Source organism: Pipistrellus hanaki (genome assembly GCF_964339955.1).
Source record: "Pipistrellus hanaki genome assembly, chromosome: 2".
NCBI classification, from domain to species: Eukaryota; Metazoa; Chordata; class Mammalia; order Chiroptera; family Vespertilionidae; genus Pipistrellus; species Pipistrellus hanaki.
Genome location: NC_140504.1, coordinates 155,666,720 through 155,685,540, shown reverse-complemented (window position 1 = coordinate 155,685,540; position 18,821 = coordinate 155,666,720). Strand labels below are relative to the sequence as shown.

General features: G+C 38.7%; 1 protein-coding gene across 3 annotated transcripts in view; it reads left to right on the top strand.

Annotated features, from left to right (window-relative positions):
• Window positions 1–18,821, top strand: part of PDE4B (phosphodiesterase 4B) — a 423,560-nt gene that overhangs the window by 224,457 nt on the left and 180,282 nt on the right. Inside the window, exon 1 of one of the 3 annotated variants that reach the window (XM_084871379.1) lies at window positions 11,410–11,474. The exons of the other annotated variants lie outside the window; for them this stretch is intronic. Within the exon in view, the coding sequence (XP_084727505.1) occupies window positions 11,425–11,474 (50 nt within the window). The 5' untranslated portion in view covers window positions 11,410–11,424. Of the gene's footprint in view, window positions 1–11,409; window positions 11,475–18,821 lie in introns of those variants that run through there. 3 annotated transcript variants of the gene reach the window in all.

The following is an 18,821-nucleotide window of genomic DNA, read 5'->3' as shown; positions in this document are numbered from 1 at the left end:
ATTTAACTGTCAATCTCCATTGGACCATTATCTTCAGCTTGCATGCATTCTACAACATCTCCACCTTTAAGATTCCCTCTCTACACCTCACATTCTCTACCAGAAACAGCTCCATATGTCTTCCCCATAATGGCAAAGCCCAAGAGCTGTCTATGCTCATTTTCTATACTTTCTCATCTGACATTCTGCCCTCAGTCAATGTAGATCCGGTTTTTATCCCTATAACTCCACTAAAATTGCTTTTATGAAGGTAATTAGAAACCTCCATCTTATCTATTCACTCTTTCCTCCTTGAAGCAGTCTTCTTCACTTGGCTTCAGACACAGTATTTTCCACCGGTTTTTCCAACCACTTCACTGGTTCTTTCTCCTCCAGACTTTGAAGAGTCCCTGCGTAGTTCTTGTTTCTCATCTTGTCTTTGTCTACACTCACTACCTAGATAATCTCAACCAGATATCACTTTTCAATATTATCTGCAAACTACAAATACCTACAATTATATCTTCAACTTAGTTCTCTCCCTAAGCTCAAAGCCTGTATAGCTAAAAGTCTTCTTAACCCTCTCTAGATAGGCAATCTCAAGCTTAAATTCCTAAAGCAAAACTCTTGAAATGCTCTATTGCCATCATGCCCCTTCTCAGGAAGTCAGGCTAAATTCACTTAGGTGCCATAGACAAGCACCTACATGTCATCTTTGAGGCTTCTCTCTTTTCAGGTCCAGCATGTAATCAATCAATGTCCTGCTGACTCTACCTCCCAAATGTACCTGACATTCTAGTATTTATTACCACCTCTACCTCTACCAACCTAGGCAAAGCCACCATTATCACCAACCTAGATTTCTGAAACACCTTTCTAATAGGCTCCCTGCTTCCTTTCTTTCTCCTTTTGCAGTCAGTACTCTACTCAGCAAAGTAATCCTTTTAAATGTAACACCATCCACATCCAGAGAGATTCCTTCCTCATTCTGATTAAACTCACAGTTTCTTCCAGCACCTATAAGATCTACATGGTCTAACTCCTGCCATGTTGCCCAAGCTCAACTGTACCTTAGGGTACTTGCACATATTGGTCCTGTCTGGAATATTCTTCTACCACATTTTTACATGATTTGCTACCTTGGTTCTTTCTGATTCTATGCAAAGGTGATCCTTTCCCCAGCCTTCCTATACCTTCTTTTCCCTTAACTCAACTTATTTCTTCTCAGTCAATTACTGTTAATATGTTCTATATTTGCTTAATTCTTTATGGTCCCTATTTTTGTCACCAGAATATAAATCCAAGAGTATATTTAAGTGTAAGTTCCCTCCCCCCAAAAAATTAATTGAATGAGAAAATGAGACTTGAATATGAATTTTTTGACTGGAGGTTGAGTACTCTTTCCATGACTCAAGAGCCATGTAATGATCTTTCTATACTTTTTTGTATCTCCAAAATATTCTGAGGAAATAGTTTGAGAACCTTGATTTCAGATTCTCCTAAATATGTGAAAATATGGTATGCTGAAATAATTATGTAATTGCAGTTTAAATTGGTAAGGTATGGGCTTATGATAGGGACAACAGTAGCATTCCTTTGGCTCAGAGTCATCTCACATGAATGTTTCACTGTGTGGATTTAGAAATGGTGCCAAGAGTGGATGGGAGAACCACCCTCAAAAATAGGATTTCATAGATTTCTAAACTTGGACACAGTGAAACTGAAAGAGCAAAAGAGGAAACATAAGTTTATTAAAGCCACTAAAGATAATCTCCACGTAAAGTATCATGGATAATGGGATTTTGGACACAGGCTATTGTAATCTTGAGGGTCCCAATCCCTAGCATTTTAGGTCAGTGTCTTCTTGGTCCCCTGTAGAGATTACTTTGAAATCATTCACAATGTTCTTTATTGCTCATTAATTCAGTGCTCCCCCACACTTGCCTGTAAGACACTTAAAATTACTTCAAGAAGCCCGGCTGGTGTTGCTCCGTGGTTGAGCATTGATCTATGAACCAGGAAGTCATAGTTCCATTACCTGTCAGGGCACATGCCCAGGTTTGGGGCTCAATCCCCAATTGAGGAGTGGTGGCAATTATTGATGTTCCTATCTCTCTCTTCCTCTCCCTTCCTCTCTCTGCAACCAATAAAAAATATATTAAACATTTTTTAATTACTTCAAGATTTACAGTAGGATAGGGCAGCTCCATTTTTGTGCACCTACTGTGTGTCCAATATTTTAAGTTTATTTTTGTGAGATCCTCCCTCCTCCCAACTGGTGTGTGGAGCTATAAAATTACTGGCATCTGCCACAGAGACATCCCCAAGACATTGAACCACCAATCAGCATGTGCCAAAGTGCCCTGGAGCCCACCCCTTCCTGTTCCACCCTGGGCCCAACCCCTTTCCTGTTCCTCCCCTCAAAAGGCTCCCCCGACCTTCCACGTGCTGCTCTCTCCATTTCCATCTGTGGAGGCAGCCCAGCTGGGTCCTTTCTCCTCTCCCCACTCTTTTAATTCTGATTTCTCTACCTCCGTAATGAGTCCTGCTCATTACTTGGGAATAAATTTTACTTTAATATGTCTTGGTGGTCAGTTTTCTGTGCCTCAAACCTTATAATTTCCTTATGTGATCTTTATATTCCTGAGGTAGGCATGTATTTATAGTGGAAATTTATAGTTTATAGTTTTGCCTGTCCAGAATAGCTTCCTTTCCTTCTAAAAAATACCTTTTCCTCAACCAAACACTGGATGTTTTAATAGGGACTTTGCATACAGCTCTCAACTCACTGGCCAGACATCATTATGTGACCAAAGATAAGCCAATTAGATGAGTCCTCACACAGGATTTTTATAGTTAGTGCTTAAGAAGAAAACATGTTCTTTCTTCTAGTCATAAGGCAGTAAATCATGGTCCATGACCGCATCCCACTAAGATCCTAATTGGAGGCGCTTGACTGAGAGAATTTATCTGACAGAGAAGAATAGAGGCACCCCAGAGGCAGAAGAGACCCAACTGGTGTTTGAATCCTATTCTGTCTTCCTTGAAGTTGGCACTATCTCTATTCTTTCCATTTTTTCCAATTGTTTTATTATATGAACCAATAGTTGCCTTAAAAAAAAAAAAAGCTTATGTCCATTTTAATTGTATATTTGAAATTGCAGGAACCCCAAATATTATAGTACTGTATATTATCCCCATTTTATAGATACAAATACCAAGGTATAGAAAAATTCAATTACTTGTCACTGTTAAGTGGCTAAATTACATTTAAATTTAGGTCTGTGGGCTACTAACCATATTGCCAATTCTTTATATCCCTCTAAAGGGATTAGAACTCTGTAATTTAACGTGTGACACAGCCTGTTTGGGTTTTTGATGTTGTTGTTGTTATTGTTAGTTTTTTAATGGATACAAGTATTTCATGTAGTCATAGAAAAAAATTCTAGCTCTTCAAGTATCCCCTCACAAGTTTCTGCTTACATTTCTTTATATATAAAATGACCAAGTTGAACTTGATAACTTCTGATCTTTTTTTCATGGAAAATTTTCTAAAGTCACATTGACTCTTAGTGCCTCTGTAGATTTAATTATACTGACTGTGCCTCTAAGATGTATTTAAATACAAAAACAAAGAGCCATCAAGAGGAGGTGCTGCCATCAGAGTCCATGATCAGGAGCCAAGTTGGCTCTCAGCCCTCCAGCAATAACACTAGAGTGGTGCTGTCAGAACATCAACGCGTTGTTATTTCCAGAACAGAGTCCTATTCTAAAGGGCATGTGTGCATTTTCAGGAAGGGATTTAAAAAATAGCCAGAAACAACCAATCTTCTGAAAGATGAGAAGGCAGCTTTTATTTTTCTTTCTTGAAAATTATGGTATATACTCCCAAATTTTGGAAACATATTGTGTTGGAATAGTTGCTTTAAGCCCCCCCCCCCAATCCTTTTGGGGGACATTCAAATTGGGTGCTTAACAACTCCTACAGAACATCTGGGGCTCTATAGATGACCACATCCAGAGGTAAAATCAGAACAGTGCAACTTGTTCCAGCACAGGAATGGAAATCTGAACAGAAACACACACACACACACACACACACACACACACACACACACACACACACTGGCCTTTGCTTTCCTTACAATGTAGTCTCTGACTGGGTGCTGGAAATTTGTCCCATGTGAAAGCTTTTGATAATCTCCTGAGTCTAAGGTATCAAAATAATCTTCTTCTGAATGCATTTCTGGTTTAACACAATTCTTTGAGTAAAAGAATCAATTTATCTTTTTAGAATATCTTTTCTACAGAAGCTGTTATTCTTCTTAAATTCGTATTTATATGGTAATATATTGCTTACCAGGTGCTTTCATGCAAATCAACTATTTATCTGCCAACACTATGTTGTTGGTAGTTGTATTATTTATATATTACCTATTTGTCTTTCATCATCACAGCAGCTCTATTATTATTTGCTGTTAAAGATGAAGACACTGAGGCTCCGTGGTATAAATAAGCTATCCTAAGACACTAGTAAGTGGTGGGACTGGTATTCTACTCAGGCTCAAGATGGTACAAAGAGCAAGGACTTTAGAGCCAAACATATCTGGGCTAGAATCCCCAATTCATCTACTAGTCTTGTGACCTCAACCAGGTGACTAAATCTCTTAGATCTTTGGGTCTATCATTATTAAAATTAAGTTAATGATAACAAAATTATAAGCTTCTTTGTAGTATTAAATTAAAAACCACATACAGTCTTTGACACTCATCCCTGCCAATGTGAGGACTTATCAGTGCCAAGGAAGTATTTATCAAATGGCTCTAGTTTTAAGCCAAGAACTTTTGACTGCTGCAAAAATTGAAGTGCTCTATCCGGTGTTGATATGTGAGAGTCTTTGAAAGTTACAGACTTTTATAGTACAGTGCTGAGGTGCCTTGAGGCTCCAGAGATTTTCTACCTCCTCACGTTATCCCTATTGAGAACTAATGCACAGGACAAGCTGGACCTTCACAGGACTCTTTGGTGAAAGGTTCTTAGGTTTGCCTACTTTGCTTTCTGCCATTCTGGTGTCTCTGTAGTCCTACACACAAATCTATAATAATAAAAGGGGGTATCTAATATGCTAATTAGATCAAATAGACCAGATGTCTTCTGGACAAAGCCACAGTGGTGGGGGCCGAGGCAGTTTTGGGCGATCAGGCTGGCAGGGGAGAGTAGTTAGGGGTGATCAGGCCAACAGGGAAGCAATTAGGGGTATCAGGCTGGCAGGCAGAGGTGGTTAGAGGCAATCAGGCAGGCAAGTGAGCAGTTAGGAGCCAGTGATCCCAGATTGTGAGAGGGATGTCTGACTGCTGGTTTAGGCCCAGGAGAGGGTACAGGCTGGGCTGAGGGTCCCGCCCATACATGAATTTCATGCACTGGGCCTCTAGTAAAATATAATGTGATCAAGATTACAATAATAATGTGTCCAAAATTCCAAACAAGGAAAAGAGGCTGTTCTATACTTTGTTGATGCTGTCATCTGATATTAGAGTTGGTAAAATCTGTCAGAGCATGCTCACATCTTGGATAAGCCAGCTATCTTCTCTCTGTTTCATGACTAGAGAGCTCAGCTTGCTGCCGAGTCTGTATTGGCTTCTAGTCACAGTATGTGGATGAGGTTGTCCTGGGCCTTAGAAAACTGAAGAGTGAGTTAAGAATTATTAGTCATTAGTAGAATGGGTGGATAAATTATCTGTCATATTTTGTCTGTAAGAAACAGAAGATCCAATTCAATGTGACTTGAAGTATGATTACATATAAGTTCAGTTTTCAACATTTTAAAGTGAAATAATAGTACAGGGTTATCGTAAGGGTTAAAAAAACAGTAAGTTCAAAATGTATACTTAACCTAATATTTGGCAGATAGTAAGTATTAAATAAAGGTGAATTATTATTTTTTTGTCATTGCTGTTTTTCTTAGTTAAGTTCAGAAGCAGAATACAATTTCTCACCATGAAAACTTTTTGTCATGCCCACTGTTTTTAATAAACATTTTCTTAAGAACTATGATTTTTACCAGAAGAATACTACCTTAGACTCCAAAGAACTGTGCTAAAATCCCTTCACTTCCTCTTACTAGCTATAGGATTGGCAGTTTTTTAAGAAATATATATTTTTTATATAGACAGAAGGGAGAGAGAGTGAGAGAGATATTGATGTGAGAATGAAACATTGATCAACTACCTCCTGCAGGCTCCTACTGGGAATTGAGCTTGAAACCCAGGCATGTGACCTGACCGGGAATCAAATCAGCAACCTTTCGGTGCATGGAACAATGCCTAATCAACTGAGCAACACTACCCAGGACAAGGATTGGGCAGTTTTTAATTCTCCCTGAGACTCATCTGCAGAATGGAATTAACAATACCTGCCTCAAATGTTGTTGTGAGTGGTAGATAAACTTGCATGGGTGGCATAGTACCTGATATACTGATGTTTGTTGAGACAAAGCTGGGACTCACTTTCCCTTCCCAAAAGACTGTGATGAGGATTAAATGCAATGATAAGTGTGAAAGCACTTTGAAAACACTAAAGTACTATACACATATAATTATTAATAGTATTATTAATCCCTTATGGCTATTATTTTCAATAATAAGATTTTTATTGCTATTATAATAATCATTGCCTTTACTACTATTGATACTATTCTTGTTATTTCTAAATAAAATAGTATAGATTCTGATTTTTCATATAAAAAAAATACTCATATAAGGAGACTAGAGGCCCAGTGCATAAATTCCTGCATGGGTGGAGGCAATCGGGGCCAATTAGGCTGGCCAGCCATGGGGAGGGACTGCAGGTTGGCTTGCCAAGGGAGGTTGGCTGTGGGAGTGCAATGACTACCAGGAGGCAGCTCCTGAATTGAGCATCTGCTCCCCTGGTGGTCAGTGTGCATCATAGCGACTGGTCAACTGGTTATTTGGTCATTCAGTCATTTGGTCGCTTAGGCTCTTATATATATAGATTGCTTAGAAATAACTTCAAAGTCTTCAACCTATATGATTTTGTTCAGAGACACATTAATTATAGGAAACTTCAATTAAGTCACATTTCAGACATGTAAAATTGTTCCTGAGCAAAATAATTTTTATTGATTTTAATTTCTTTTATTGTTATTTTTATTGTTGAAAGTCCCCTTTTTTCTCCCATTGATTCCCTTATAGCCTACCCCTGCTTCTACCCCAGGCCTCCACAGCCTTATTGTCTGCTATGTCCATGGGTTATGCATATAAGTTCTTTGGTTTATCTCTTCCCACTTACCCACCCACCCTTACCTTCTCTCTGAGATTGAGCAAAACAATTTTTTAAAATGTCATTTAAAACTAGTGAGGTTAAAAATAATGATATAAAATGTATTGCCCTGTGTAAGTACTTACAGACTATCTAGTTGCCCATCATATTTCAGACTTTCAGAGCTAGCTTGTGAAAGATCTCCACCCATCGCTGGTGCATAACTTGTTACTAAATGAAACAGCCTGCTCTGGTGATGTTGTTTTGTTAGCTTTCATGCTGTTAGCTGTTGATGGACAGCCTATGTGTCTTTATGCTTTCAGATAACATTTATTCCTTGTTGCTTTCTCCCCATGTGAGCTTTAAGCACGAATCTTGAGATGTGTTCGTCTATAAAATATGCAAGCCTCTGCCATCGTTCCTCTCCCCATTACTCTTGATGTTGCCCAGCCTTCTCAGCTGGAAGCCAGTGTTCACTCTATAACAAGTCATGCTTTAGAAATAACTTCAAAAGAGAACCATTTGCAGACATAAATCTAAAGTAACGTATATCACTTGTATGGCCATTTTTCCCATGCTGAGGAATTTCTACTACCAGTAGTTTGGCTCTTATTAAAAGATCATCAATAATTGTTACAGTCAGTAGAACAGTAGAGCATGCTGCATATGAAATATATTCAGATTACTAATGTTTGGCTCTGATTCTGAGATCTGCTAAGTGAGTGACCTTGAGCAAGCTGTGTGTCTCAGACTTAGCTTCTTTAACTTTCATTTTAATCCCTGTACAGCCACTCTATCTTACTGTGTCCTAGGGTTTCATTATGATAAAAAAAAAAGGAAAGAAAAAGAAACCTCTCCTGTTCCTACTGATACTATTAAAAAGGGAAAAGATAGCCATTATAATGAGAGAAAATATTTGTAAATCATACATCTGATAAGGGAGTTATTTCCAAAATATATAAAGAACTCCCACAACTCAACTATAAGAAACCAAATAACCCAATTAAAAATGGGAAAAATATTTGAATAGACATTTCTTCTAACAAGATACACAAGTGGGCAATAATCACATGAAAATATGCTCAACATCATTAATCATTAGGGAAATGCAAATCAAAACCACAATGAAATACCACTTTACACCCACTAAAATGGCTTAAAGGTAAAGGACAGACAATAAATTTTGAAGAGGATGTGGAAATCAGAACCCTTGTACATTGCTGATTATGTAAAATGGGACAGCCACTCTGGAACCAGTTTGGCTATTCCTCAAAATGTGAAATACACAGTTATGATATGACCCAGAAATTTTACTATTAGGAAAAATGAAATTTTACTCCCAGAAAAAAATGAAAACATACATCCACACAAAAACTTGTATATGAGTGTTCATAGAAGCATTATTCATTCATAATGGCCCCCAAAATGAAATAACTCAGATGGCAATCAACATAAACAAAATGTGATGTATTTATAAAGTGAATATTTTTCAGTCACAGGACATAATGAAATACTGGTTCATGCTATAAAGTGAATGAATCTTGAAAACTTAATGTTAAGTGAAAGAAGCCACACACTCCATTTATACGAAATGTTCAGAATTGGCAAATCGATAGAGACATGAAATAGGTTAGTAGTTGCCAGGGGCTCGGGAAAGGATAAATGGAGATGGGGTTTCTTTTAGGCATGATGAAAATTTGCTAAAATTGGATAGTGGTGATGGTTGTACGAGTGTGAATATACTAATAACTAGAGAATTGGACATTTTATAAAGTTGAAATTTATGGCATGTGGATTATATCTCAATTAAATTATTTTTAATGAACTTAGCTTTCTGATAACACCATGGAATTGAAAAAGAATGTAAGGGGGCTTTTATTCTGTTTCCAAGAATAAAAGCCTAGGCTCTTACTGTGATTGTGATGGTGAATTAGTTATGTGAATCGTCTTTAAAATCCCCCTTATCAGGACTTCCCAGATAGCCTTTGCTAATTTCATGTTTTCTTTCTAATCTAAAAACAATCCTTTATTAGCATTCTCAAAAGCCATCTGCTGTATGATTGGATTCAATAAACCACACTCATCAAAGAGTCTCTCTTCTCTGTTTAGTCCTTTTCAACAATTATATTTGCTCCCAAAACCATCAGAGAAAATAAAGCATTTTCCTATGGGAGAACTACCTTGAACATTCACCTGGACCCAAAATATTATTTTGATGGAAACAACTTTTATTTAATTATAAACTAAGCCAACTATGAGTTTTCATGTTAGCTATACGCCTGCAGACTGGCACTTGTTTTATTACTTTATTAATTAATTCATTTTTCAATGAATACTTATTGAACACCTACTTTGTGCTAGATTCTAAACTGGCACTGACAATGAAGCAGTGGGGAAAATACAGGGATCTTGTTTCTCTAGATGTCATGATAGTGGGAGGGCACATATAATACACACAATAAATAAAGTATACATGTTGAAGGTGATAATTAATAGAGCAAGATAAAGAGAGTACCATAGTGGGGGCGGTCATTTGAGCAACGGCCATGGGAGTGAGCCAGGAGAAGAGCATTTTATGCATAGAGAATACCCATTGAAAAATTCCTGAGGTAGAAACATGCCTGACGTGTTCTAGAAATAATGAAGGGTCAGTGAAGCTCAAATACAGTAAGGAAGCAGAAACCTAGTGAGCAGTGAGTTTAAGGAGATGGTAGGGACTCCCAGACCACGGTAAGGATTTTTGGCTCTCACTTTGAATGAAACGGGGACCAATTGGAAGGTGTTCAGCTGGTGAATGATGTGACCTGAGTTAGGTTTTTGCAGAATTACTCTGGCTGCTATCTTGAAAATAGACTGCAGGAGGGCAAAGACACAGGAGAGAAGACATTAGAAAGTTGGTTTTCATGTCTAAGTTTTGATGGTCTATGAACCTATATAAATATATTTTTATACCTGCTGCTGCCAATTGCATAAAATGAGTCCTCTCCTAAGGTTAGCTTGTCTGAGACATTGTGAGGTTTGGAAAGTTGAAATGTGGAGGCAAATCTGAACTAAAGAATCAGATGTCCCTTCTAGAAGCACAGATCCCATTAAAATTTGCAAACCAGTGTTTGTCAATGTGAACCGTAGCATTGATCATTTTCTGCCCATAGATCCAGAATGCTGAGACCTTTGTTCTCTCTGCTGAATGTCTTTGGGGTATAACTTGTCACTCTGGAAGATGCCTCTAGTTTTTAAAGCATCTGAGAGTCTTTGAACCTGTTACTGCTGTGCTGTATTAATGATGATCCCGGTAGCCTTCAATGGTGATTGTTGTCTGCTTAAAGTCTTCCTGGGCCAGGGGTGAAAGGTTAAATAAATACACACCAGCACGCTTAGAGCAGTGAGGGGTGTTGGTCCCAAACCCGGACAAAGTTGAATTTGTTATTCCAGTCACACTGTCATTTCTTTGTGTAACATAGACATTTGCTTTGCTCTGTAATCTCCTGCAATGAAAAGGACTTATAATCTCTCCAGGGTTTCCCCCTTTGTTGTGGTTTCACATATGTCATTCAGGAAATCTGACCCCATGCATTAGGTGCTTTCATCGCTCGCTCTGATGGGCTAAACAATGCAGATGGAGCCGCCAGATCGGTTTGCTAGCTCCAAATGCAGTGTGAAAGGTAGAAAGGGAGAGAATTCCTTTGATTAATCTCATCGCTCCTTTGGTGAAATGAAAACCTGGAAACACGCTGACATATCACCAGGCATGGAAGAAAAAGGGCAAAATGGGAGAGAGAACAGAGGTTGCTGCTTGCAGGGAGATTTTTCAGCAATTTTGGAAACTCAAATACTTTCCTTTCCTGAAGTAAATCGGAAGAAATGTTGCACACGCTGTGGGAAGCTATCATTCAGATTTGACTGCAGATCGATTTTCTCATTTGATATCTTAAAGGAAACTACTGATGATGTTCCAGGTGACTGCTTATAGGTTGAATGCTAAGCCATTTGTGTTCGTATCGAAAATGATATCTATTCTGCCATGGGAAGTGGCATGCCATCGGAAAGAAAAATAAAAGGACAACGAGCTAAGCAGTAACTCTGTGGCAGCAAGAGTGCAGGGAAATGGATGAAAATGAGCTGAGTTTCTGAGTGTTGGCATACTGAGAGAGCACCAGCTCTGTAGGATGTTGCGTGTTGCTGATTTGCCTCCTCCCCGGCGACATTCATGGATCTGGTAGGTGCTGGTAATGCTATGAAGAGCAAACTTTATCTGGCAGTCCGGGAATAGAGCTGGGACACTTACTTAAAATCATTGAATAATAAGAAATTAAAAATAAGCAAAAAATACTGGGGAACCTGTAATGCTTTGTGAAATTATATGACTTTTAGGAAAAATACTTTGAGTACATTCAAAAATTGAAAGTTCTTTTACATTATCCTTTTTTAAGTTATAAGAATAGGTAGTGAATTGAGTGGAGTTTTTCCTGCAAGAACTAAGTCTCTGTTTCCTCGGAGCAGGATAAAATTTGTGAATGGTTTTCATTTTTTCCCACTGGAATTTTAAAATAAGAGTATTTTTGAAAAGCATTTCTCAATCAGACTCTTACAAAAAGAAATATAAGGTAATAAGCCATTACTACAAATTGGAAAATTTTTAACCACTCTCATATATATATATATGAATAATTGATAATTGAGTATTTTTAAATCTGTTGTTTAGACTTTGGGAAATCAGTGAATTACTTTCATTGTTTTAATATTTCTATTTCTATGAATTGTGTCTTCATTTTGAGAGTTAAAAACACTAAGAAACAGGGAATTGTGGGTAAGAGAGACACAAAGGTTGCCACAAGCTAGAACCACACAATGATTTGTGTGATTTTACAAGGATTTACTCTGTGTCATCTCATAGTCCCATATTGCATGCATATCAAAACAGAGGAATATACACTTATATTTTAAGCATAGGCATTTTTTGTTTGGGAATTATTTAATTTTCCAACTGCTCTGAATGCCAAGGTTTCTTAGAGGGCAAAAAATACGGCTGGCATGATTATTTTGCACAAGCTTCAGACAGTACATTCAACAGCTACTTTTGGAGATATTGCTGAGTAAATCAGAAAAGCAAAGCACTCTTACTCTGAACTTTGAGCATAATGAGTTCTAATAAATTAGACCACAGTTTTTCCTGCTCACATCTTTTTTCCTATGGTCAATTGAAAATGTAGGGGAGATGAAGAAAAAAAAAAGGAACTTAGAATTTTTACTCTACCAATCAAAAATGAAATGCAAAAGACAATTGAAAAACAAAACAAAACCCTTCACCCAATTTTCATAGAACTTCAATTGAAGGCAGTCATGAACTTTATGAAGTAGAAGTGGAGCATTAGTGGTCTGTGAAGATGTAAAAAGGAAGTGGTTTCTTAACACTGGAAATACTTGGTTAGATGGGAAAATAGGTTTCTTGATGGTTTCAGAATTATGAGATACAACTAATATTGTGAATTTCCAAAAAGAGGCTATACTTAAAAGGGAAAGGTACTTTAAACTTATCTAAGATAAAACCTTTTTTTAGGGTTGAAACACTATCTTAATGGGCCTTGGAAAAGAGTTTGGGAAATGGGATGTTTCAGTGAAATAAACACTGCCTAGAAAACCAGATTGGTATGGGGAAAGCTATTTCATTCTTTACCAACTGTCCGAACTTATTCAGATCTGAGCACCAATTCTCTTGTTTAAAATGGAGTTATAAAGCTCCCTTGAAATGTTGTGAAAATTAAGTGAATTGAATAACCTAACATAATTACTAGCACATATGAAGCACTCAGTAAATACTAAGTTCACATTAAAAATTAATTATGAAATATAGTTATGTGTCTGATTTTGGTGTTTAAGTGAGATGTATAATACTTACCACAGTGCCCAATCCAAAGAATTAAGTCAATAAATATTAGTCTCTAAGCTGTTTGATTTATCACCTTCACATTATAAATTGGTTAACATTTTGTTTAAAAATCCAAAAGATTTATAATAATGATATGCTATTCAAATCAACTTTTTTAAAAAAAATCCTACTTATCCATTAATGATGCATTCACACTTCCAACATACATTTATTGAGTACTTACTATGTACAAAGTACTATGCTATGTTTCTGAGATCCAACGTTCTGAACCATCAGATAGGGAAAAATCCATAAATAAACCAACAATTATAAATCATGTGTTAAAGCAATCATAGATGTGTGCAAAGCCTGCTTTAGCTAAATCTACATCAGATTGGAGCAAAAAGGATGTGACCCATAACTAGCAAAAAGGATGTGACCCATAACTCATAACTATTCTGATGGGATAAGTAGGCCATAATTAGACAAAGAATCAGAAGAAAAATCTTCTAGTCATAACACAGCTTAGCATGATTCATTCTATGGGGAAAAAACTGTTGCCACTCCAAATCATAAGAAAGGAAATGATTGCCTCAGACAATGCTAAAAGGGCAGACAGAGCTAGATAAGCTTTTATAATAGACTAGAGGCCCAGGGCACAAAATTCATGCGGGGGGTGGGGGGAAGGCTGTCCCTCAGCTGAGCCAGCCCCCTCTGACAGTCTGGGAGCCCTCAGGGTATCTCCTACTGATGGCTAGAGGAGCAGGGAGTAGGCCTAAGCCATAGTCTGGCCTCCCTCTGTGGGAGGTGACCAGCAGGCCGATTGGGATGGCATGGGCAGCAGGCAGCTGGCCCTTCCCCCAATTGCACTATGATCACTAGTGGCCTCCCCCTGTGGGTAGGCAACCTCAGCAGGCCTATCTAGGGATGGTGCTGGGCAGCTCTGCCCTGAATCGCCCCACTGCTGCTGACACCTGTGGCCTCCCTTTGCTGGAGGCGACCAGGTGGGTGATCAGGAGATGGCGCCAGTCCCCATCTCCAAGCCACCACTGGTTGTTGCTGCCCCCCCCCCCCATCCCATTGCCATCTCTTCCCTTTGCCCACTGGCATGCGCCTTGGCTGGCCTGATAACACCTACTTACCAGCCCTGCCCCCCACTGACCGGTTGTTCCACCATTTGGTTGATTTGCATACTACACTTTTATTATTTAGGATTGCTTTACTTCGAGGGAGATTTATCCGCCAAAAATGAGCTTTAGAAGGAGTGTTTTTCAAGGTGTAGTCCTACATTTTAACAGGCACCCAGATGAGTGTTATGCTTTGTACTGTTTGAGAGGATCTCTTTTGAAGTGTGATACTTCAGTAAAGAGACATTGGCTCATTAAAACTATGCCTCTGGCATGACCACATTCAGTATCTGACTTTTTATTGTTAAAAATTGAGCATCCAATATCTCTTTGTCAATCTATATAGGCTCATCTTGAAAGTTCCCATACTTGCAGAGCATTGAATGACTTGGGTACTTTTAAGGGATCATGCAGGAAAGCTAATTTAGGTGATAGGAATGTGTAGTAGATAGATAATATCCTAGATTAGGAGAAAAGATGGCACATTAGCCATATGTGGTGGTGGCTGAAGGCAGAAAGACAAACTTTGCAGCAAAGAAAGAGCACTAAGTCTGTCTTCTGTCCTAATTGTTTGGGTATTGCTGACTAAGCAAGCTCCCTTATCCTGTTCCTTTTCCTCAATACCTTCTCCCAATTATTAGAATCATCCATTCAACAAAGTTTCCCAAACTGGAAAATCTGGGCTAATACCATTTGCTTTGTTTTCTTTCATCCCTGTGTAATCAGCCAAATAGTTCCATCAGGTTTCCTCATAAATATGTCTCTGATCCACTACCTATGTTTAGTCCTAGTTCCCAACATCAATCTCTCTTTTACTTGGGCCCCAAAACACTGCAGCTATCTAAATTGATCCTTCCCACAGCCACCAGAATGGTTCACTTAAAATAAAAGCCAGTTGCCAAAACCAGTTTGGCTCAGTGGATAGAGTGGACTGAAAGGTCCCAGATTTGATTCGGTCAAGGGCATGTACCTTGGTTGCGGGCACATTCCCGGAAGACGGTGTGCAGGAGGCAGCTGGTAAATGTTTCTCTCTCATCGATGTTTCTAGCTCTCTATCCCTCTCCCTTCCTCTCTGTAAAAGACCAATAAAATATATTTTAAAAATAAATAAATAATAAAAGCAAGACCAGGATGCTCCCATGCTTGACATTCTTCATTTTTCCTCCTTCCGTGGAATAAAATCTAACCTCCCTGCTATGGTATGTAAGACTCTCAGTGGTCTGTTCTCTGCCTACTTCTCAGGCCACTGCAGAAGTCAGGCCTGACTGTCATCGTGAGTGGCCAGGACCTAGGCCTGACTTCTGCCCCGGAATTCCCCGGCTCCCCTGTCTGTGTCTGTTCCAGAGCTGCCCAAGTCGGCGCAGCAGTGCAGCACTCCTGTCTCTGTCTCTATCTCCACTCTGGGCCTCACCTGTGTGTGCAGCCTCCTCCTGACTGGTCATGACTGTTATGGCATCCCAGCCTAAATTGCATTATACACACACACACACACACACACACACACACACACACACACACACACACACTAGAGGCCCAGTGCATGGATTTGTGTACCAGTGGGGTTCCTTAGCATGGCCTGTGGGGATCCAATGCTGCCTGCCACTCCTGCCTGCTGATCCCACTCATCCTGGTCCCACTGCACAACCCGTGAGGCTGGCATCTGGTGCCAGTTGGTCAGCTGAGCAGCACACCAACCGCCCACCGTGAAAGCACACTGACCACCAGGGGGAAGCTCCTAGGTTGAGCATCTGCCCCCAGGTGGTCAGTGCACATCATAGTGATCAGTTGACTGGTCATTCAGTCACTTTGGCTTCTATAATAATAGAAGCATAATATTCTAATTAGACCAGACGTTGTTCAGGATGTCCTTCTGGATGACCTTCCAAACGAAGCAGTGAATTTCAGGGGAGCCCAAGTCCCGGGTGCCAGAAGGAAGCTCGTGCTGCAGTCGGGGGAAGGAAGGCCTACTCTTGCATGAATTTCATGCATCAGGCCTCTAGTATATATATATAGATTCAGCTTTATCCTGAAAGCTCTAAAGGGCTTACAGCAGGGAAGGACATAGTCAATGTGTGAGGTCAACCTGGAGGAAGAGACTGGGTAGGCTGTTTTCTGTGAAAATAAATGGGCTTCCATATAAGTAGAGTTATATTCTATTTTTTGAGGACAAACTTCAGCCAAGTGCTGCTAAACCCACATGAGTGTGTATATGTTTAGAATATCTGAGAGGACCCAATGGCTCAAGTCAACTCTTAGATGGCAATTTGCAACAATCAAAATGGAACATCACAATTAGACTGTTGGATTTTAAGTGGTAGAATGTTTTAAAGGTTGAACAATCAAGGTGCAGAAACCTGCCTAATATATCCTTCTAAGCCCTCTACCTGATAAAGGTTTAGCTCTTTTTATATAACTTCTTAAGTGTCAAGTCAAATTTATTTTTTTCCAGTTGAACTCACTTGACTTACACAGTTTTTGTTACATTACTTGTATTTTCTTTCTATTGAACTACAGCTAACAGTGAGTTCAGGTGAAAAAATAAAAGCTCTACATTTTCACCCACATCAATTAATTATATGTAAACAACCACTTAAATGCCATAGTGAGGCCAAACTTTAAAGAAACCAGAAGGTAAATCCTTTATTGATGATAAGAATTAATATTTATAGTAAAATTACTTAACAATTTATTTTTTTATATGTTGAACTTCATGATTCTCTAGAGCAGGGCACACCTACATTTAGTGTGTTTAATAAGAGGGACATGGGCTTAACCTAAGCCGTGTTGGCTACCATGCCAGTCATATCAGAAGCTAAGTTATAGATTTGTAGATGTTTCTAGAAATCAGTAAATATTTGTTTATCCTTTGAAATAATGGAAAATCTAAAGAGCCTGACTGAGTGCATTTATCACCAAAACTAATGTTCAAAACAGTATAAAAGATAATCTTTGACAACCATTAGCTTATAATCCTCTTTGCAGTTTTGATGTGAAGTATATTCTAAAAAAAAAAATAGTAATAATAGCTTACTGATTTTTAGAGAGAGAAGAAAGAAGAAGGGAAAAACTTCCATGTGAGAGCACAGCATTGGCTGCCTCTTACACACCCATTCCTGGGGAGTGAGCCCACCACCCAGACATGAGCCCTGACCAGGAATCAGCCCAGCAACCTGTCCTGTATGGCATGATGCCCAAAAGAGCCACACCAGCCAAGACAGAGCAATGCTTTTATTTTAAGCTCAAAGAAGGCCCTTTCCTTTAATTACTCAAGCCAGCTTGAGAAAACAGTGTGCCTACAATCAGGTCTCTGTAATGAGGATAAATAACAGTAAAACTTGAATACTGGCAAAAATTTAATACATTATTTTTTTTTACTAATTGTCATTGACAGGTACAGACAGCAGCAAAACTTATTTCAATCATCAACAACTTTATTTAGCTGTAATGCAAACACCTAGGACTTTCAAGAATGTATGCATGCTGTGGACTTTATCCTTCCCCTGACATGTTAGCCATAGCACAAGGAGTAAGAGTGAATGCCTGTGAGCCCACTTTGATGAGAAAACTGTGTATAATATCTGAAGAATTACATGACTTCTTTCTTACTATGCTATTTAAAGAAGCTGCATATAGCCTGCTCAAGCAGAGTGCACTAAGTCAGAGAAATCTAGCAATCAAATCATCACATTTTTATTTGTTGGGCTCAGAATGAAGCTATGGAGGAAGAGGGTGTGCAAGAAAAGTGTGAATGTCCTTGCTTCAGATTTGGGGCAGAGAAAATGAACTTTTTCCAAGATATTATTTCTTTGAAAGTCAGGTAAACGGTTTTCTTTTGTTTGTTTTTTAAGTAAAGACCAAGAAGGAATACATGTTTTTATGAAGTACGAAAATCTATGTAGTATTCAGTATTCTAATCTGGTTAAAGGCTGATGGCTCAGACTATTAGATCAGTAGAAGACCTAAAATTACCCTAAGAGTTGATTGCAGGCAGGAAAGGTTAGCTTGCTCTTAAAACCTTCCTCTCTGTCAGTAAGCAATTTCCTCTTTCATTACATAGTTGAATCAACAAAGGTAGATTCTGGAAGCTGAAGACACACTGAAGAGAAGTTCCAAGATTGGAGGTCACTGGCAAAGCAGAGAAGTAATCTGATAGAGAACGTAGGCCCCACCTACAAAAGCACAGATCTAGTACTGCAGTGAGGTATAGGCAGTGTCCAAAAGCTGCAAACTTCCACTCTGAATATTCCCAGCCATAAATCGCAGCTCATTAGAGCAAAGTCTGTTGTGCCAATCACAGTAAATTAGTCTCATGGCTAAGACTTCCTTCTTAAAGTAATACAGTAATTTACTCTCCTTGTGGTAATCAAAGAAAGTAAGTATATTAACTATATTCTTCAACTTATCCAATGTGTGAAGCACATGTGAAATTAAGCATTTTAAAAGGTAGGTCATAAAAGTATTATTACTAACAAGGCTATTTGTGTCAAATAATTAAGTCAGCTTTTGAATTACTGTGCCTGCTGAGTCAGCTTTTAGAAAAGCAATGTTGTTTTATTTCATATAAAACTAA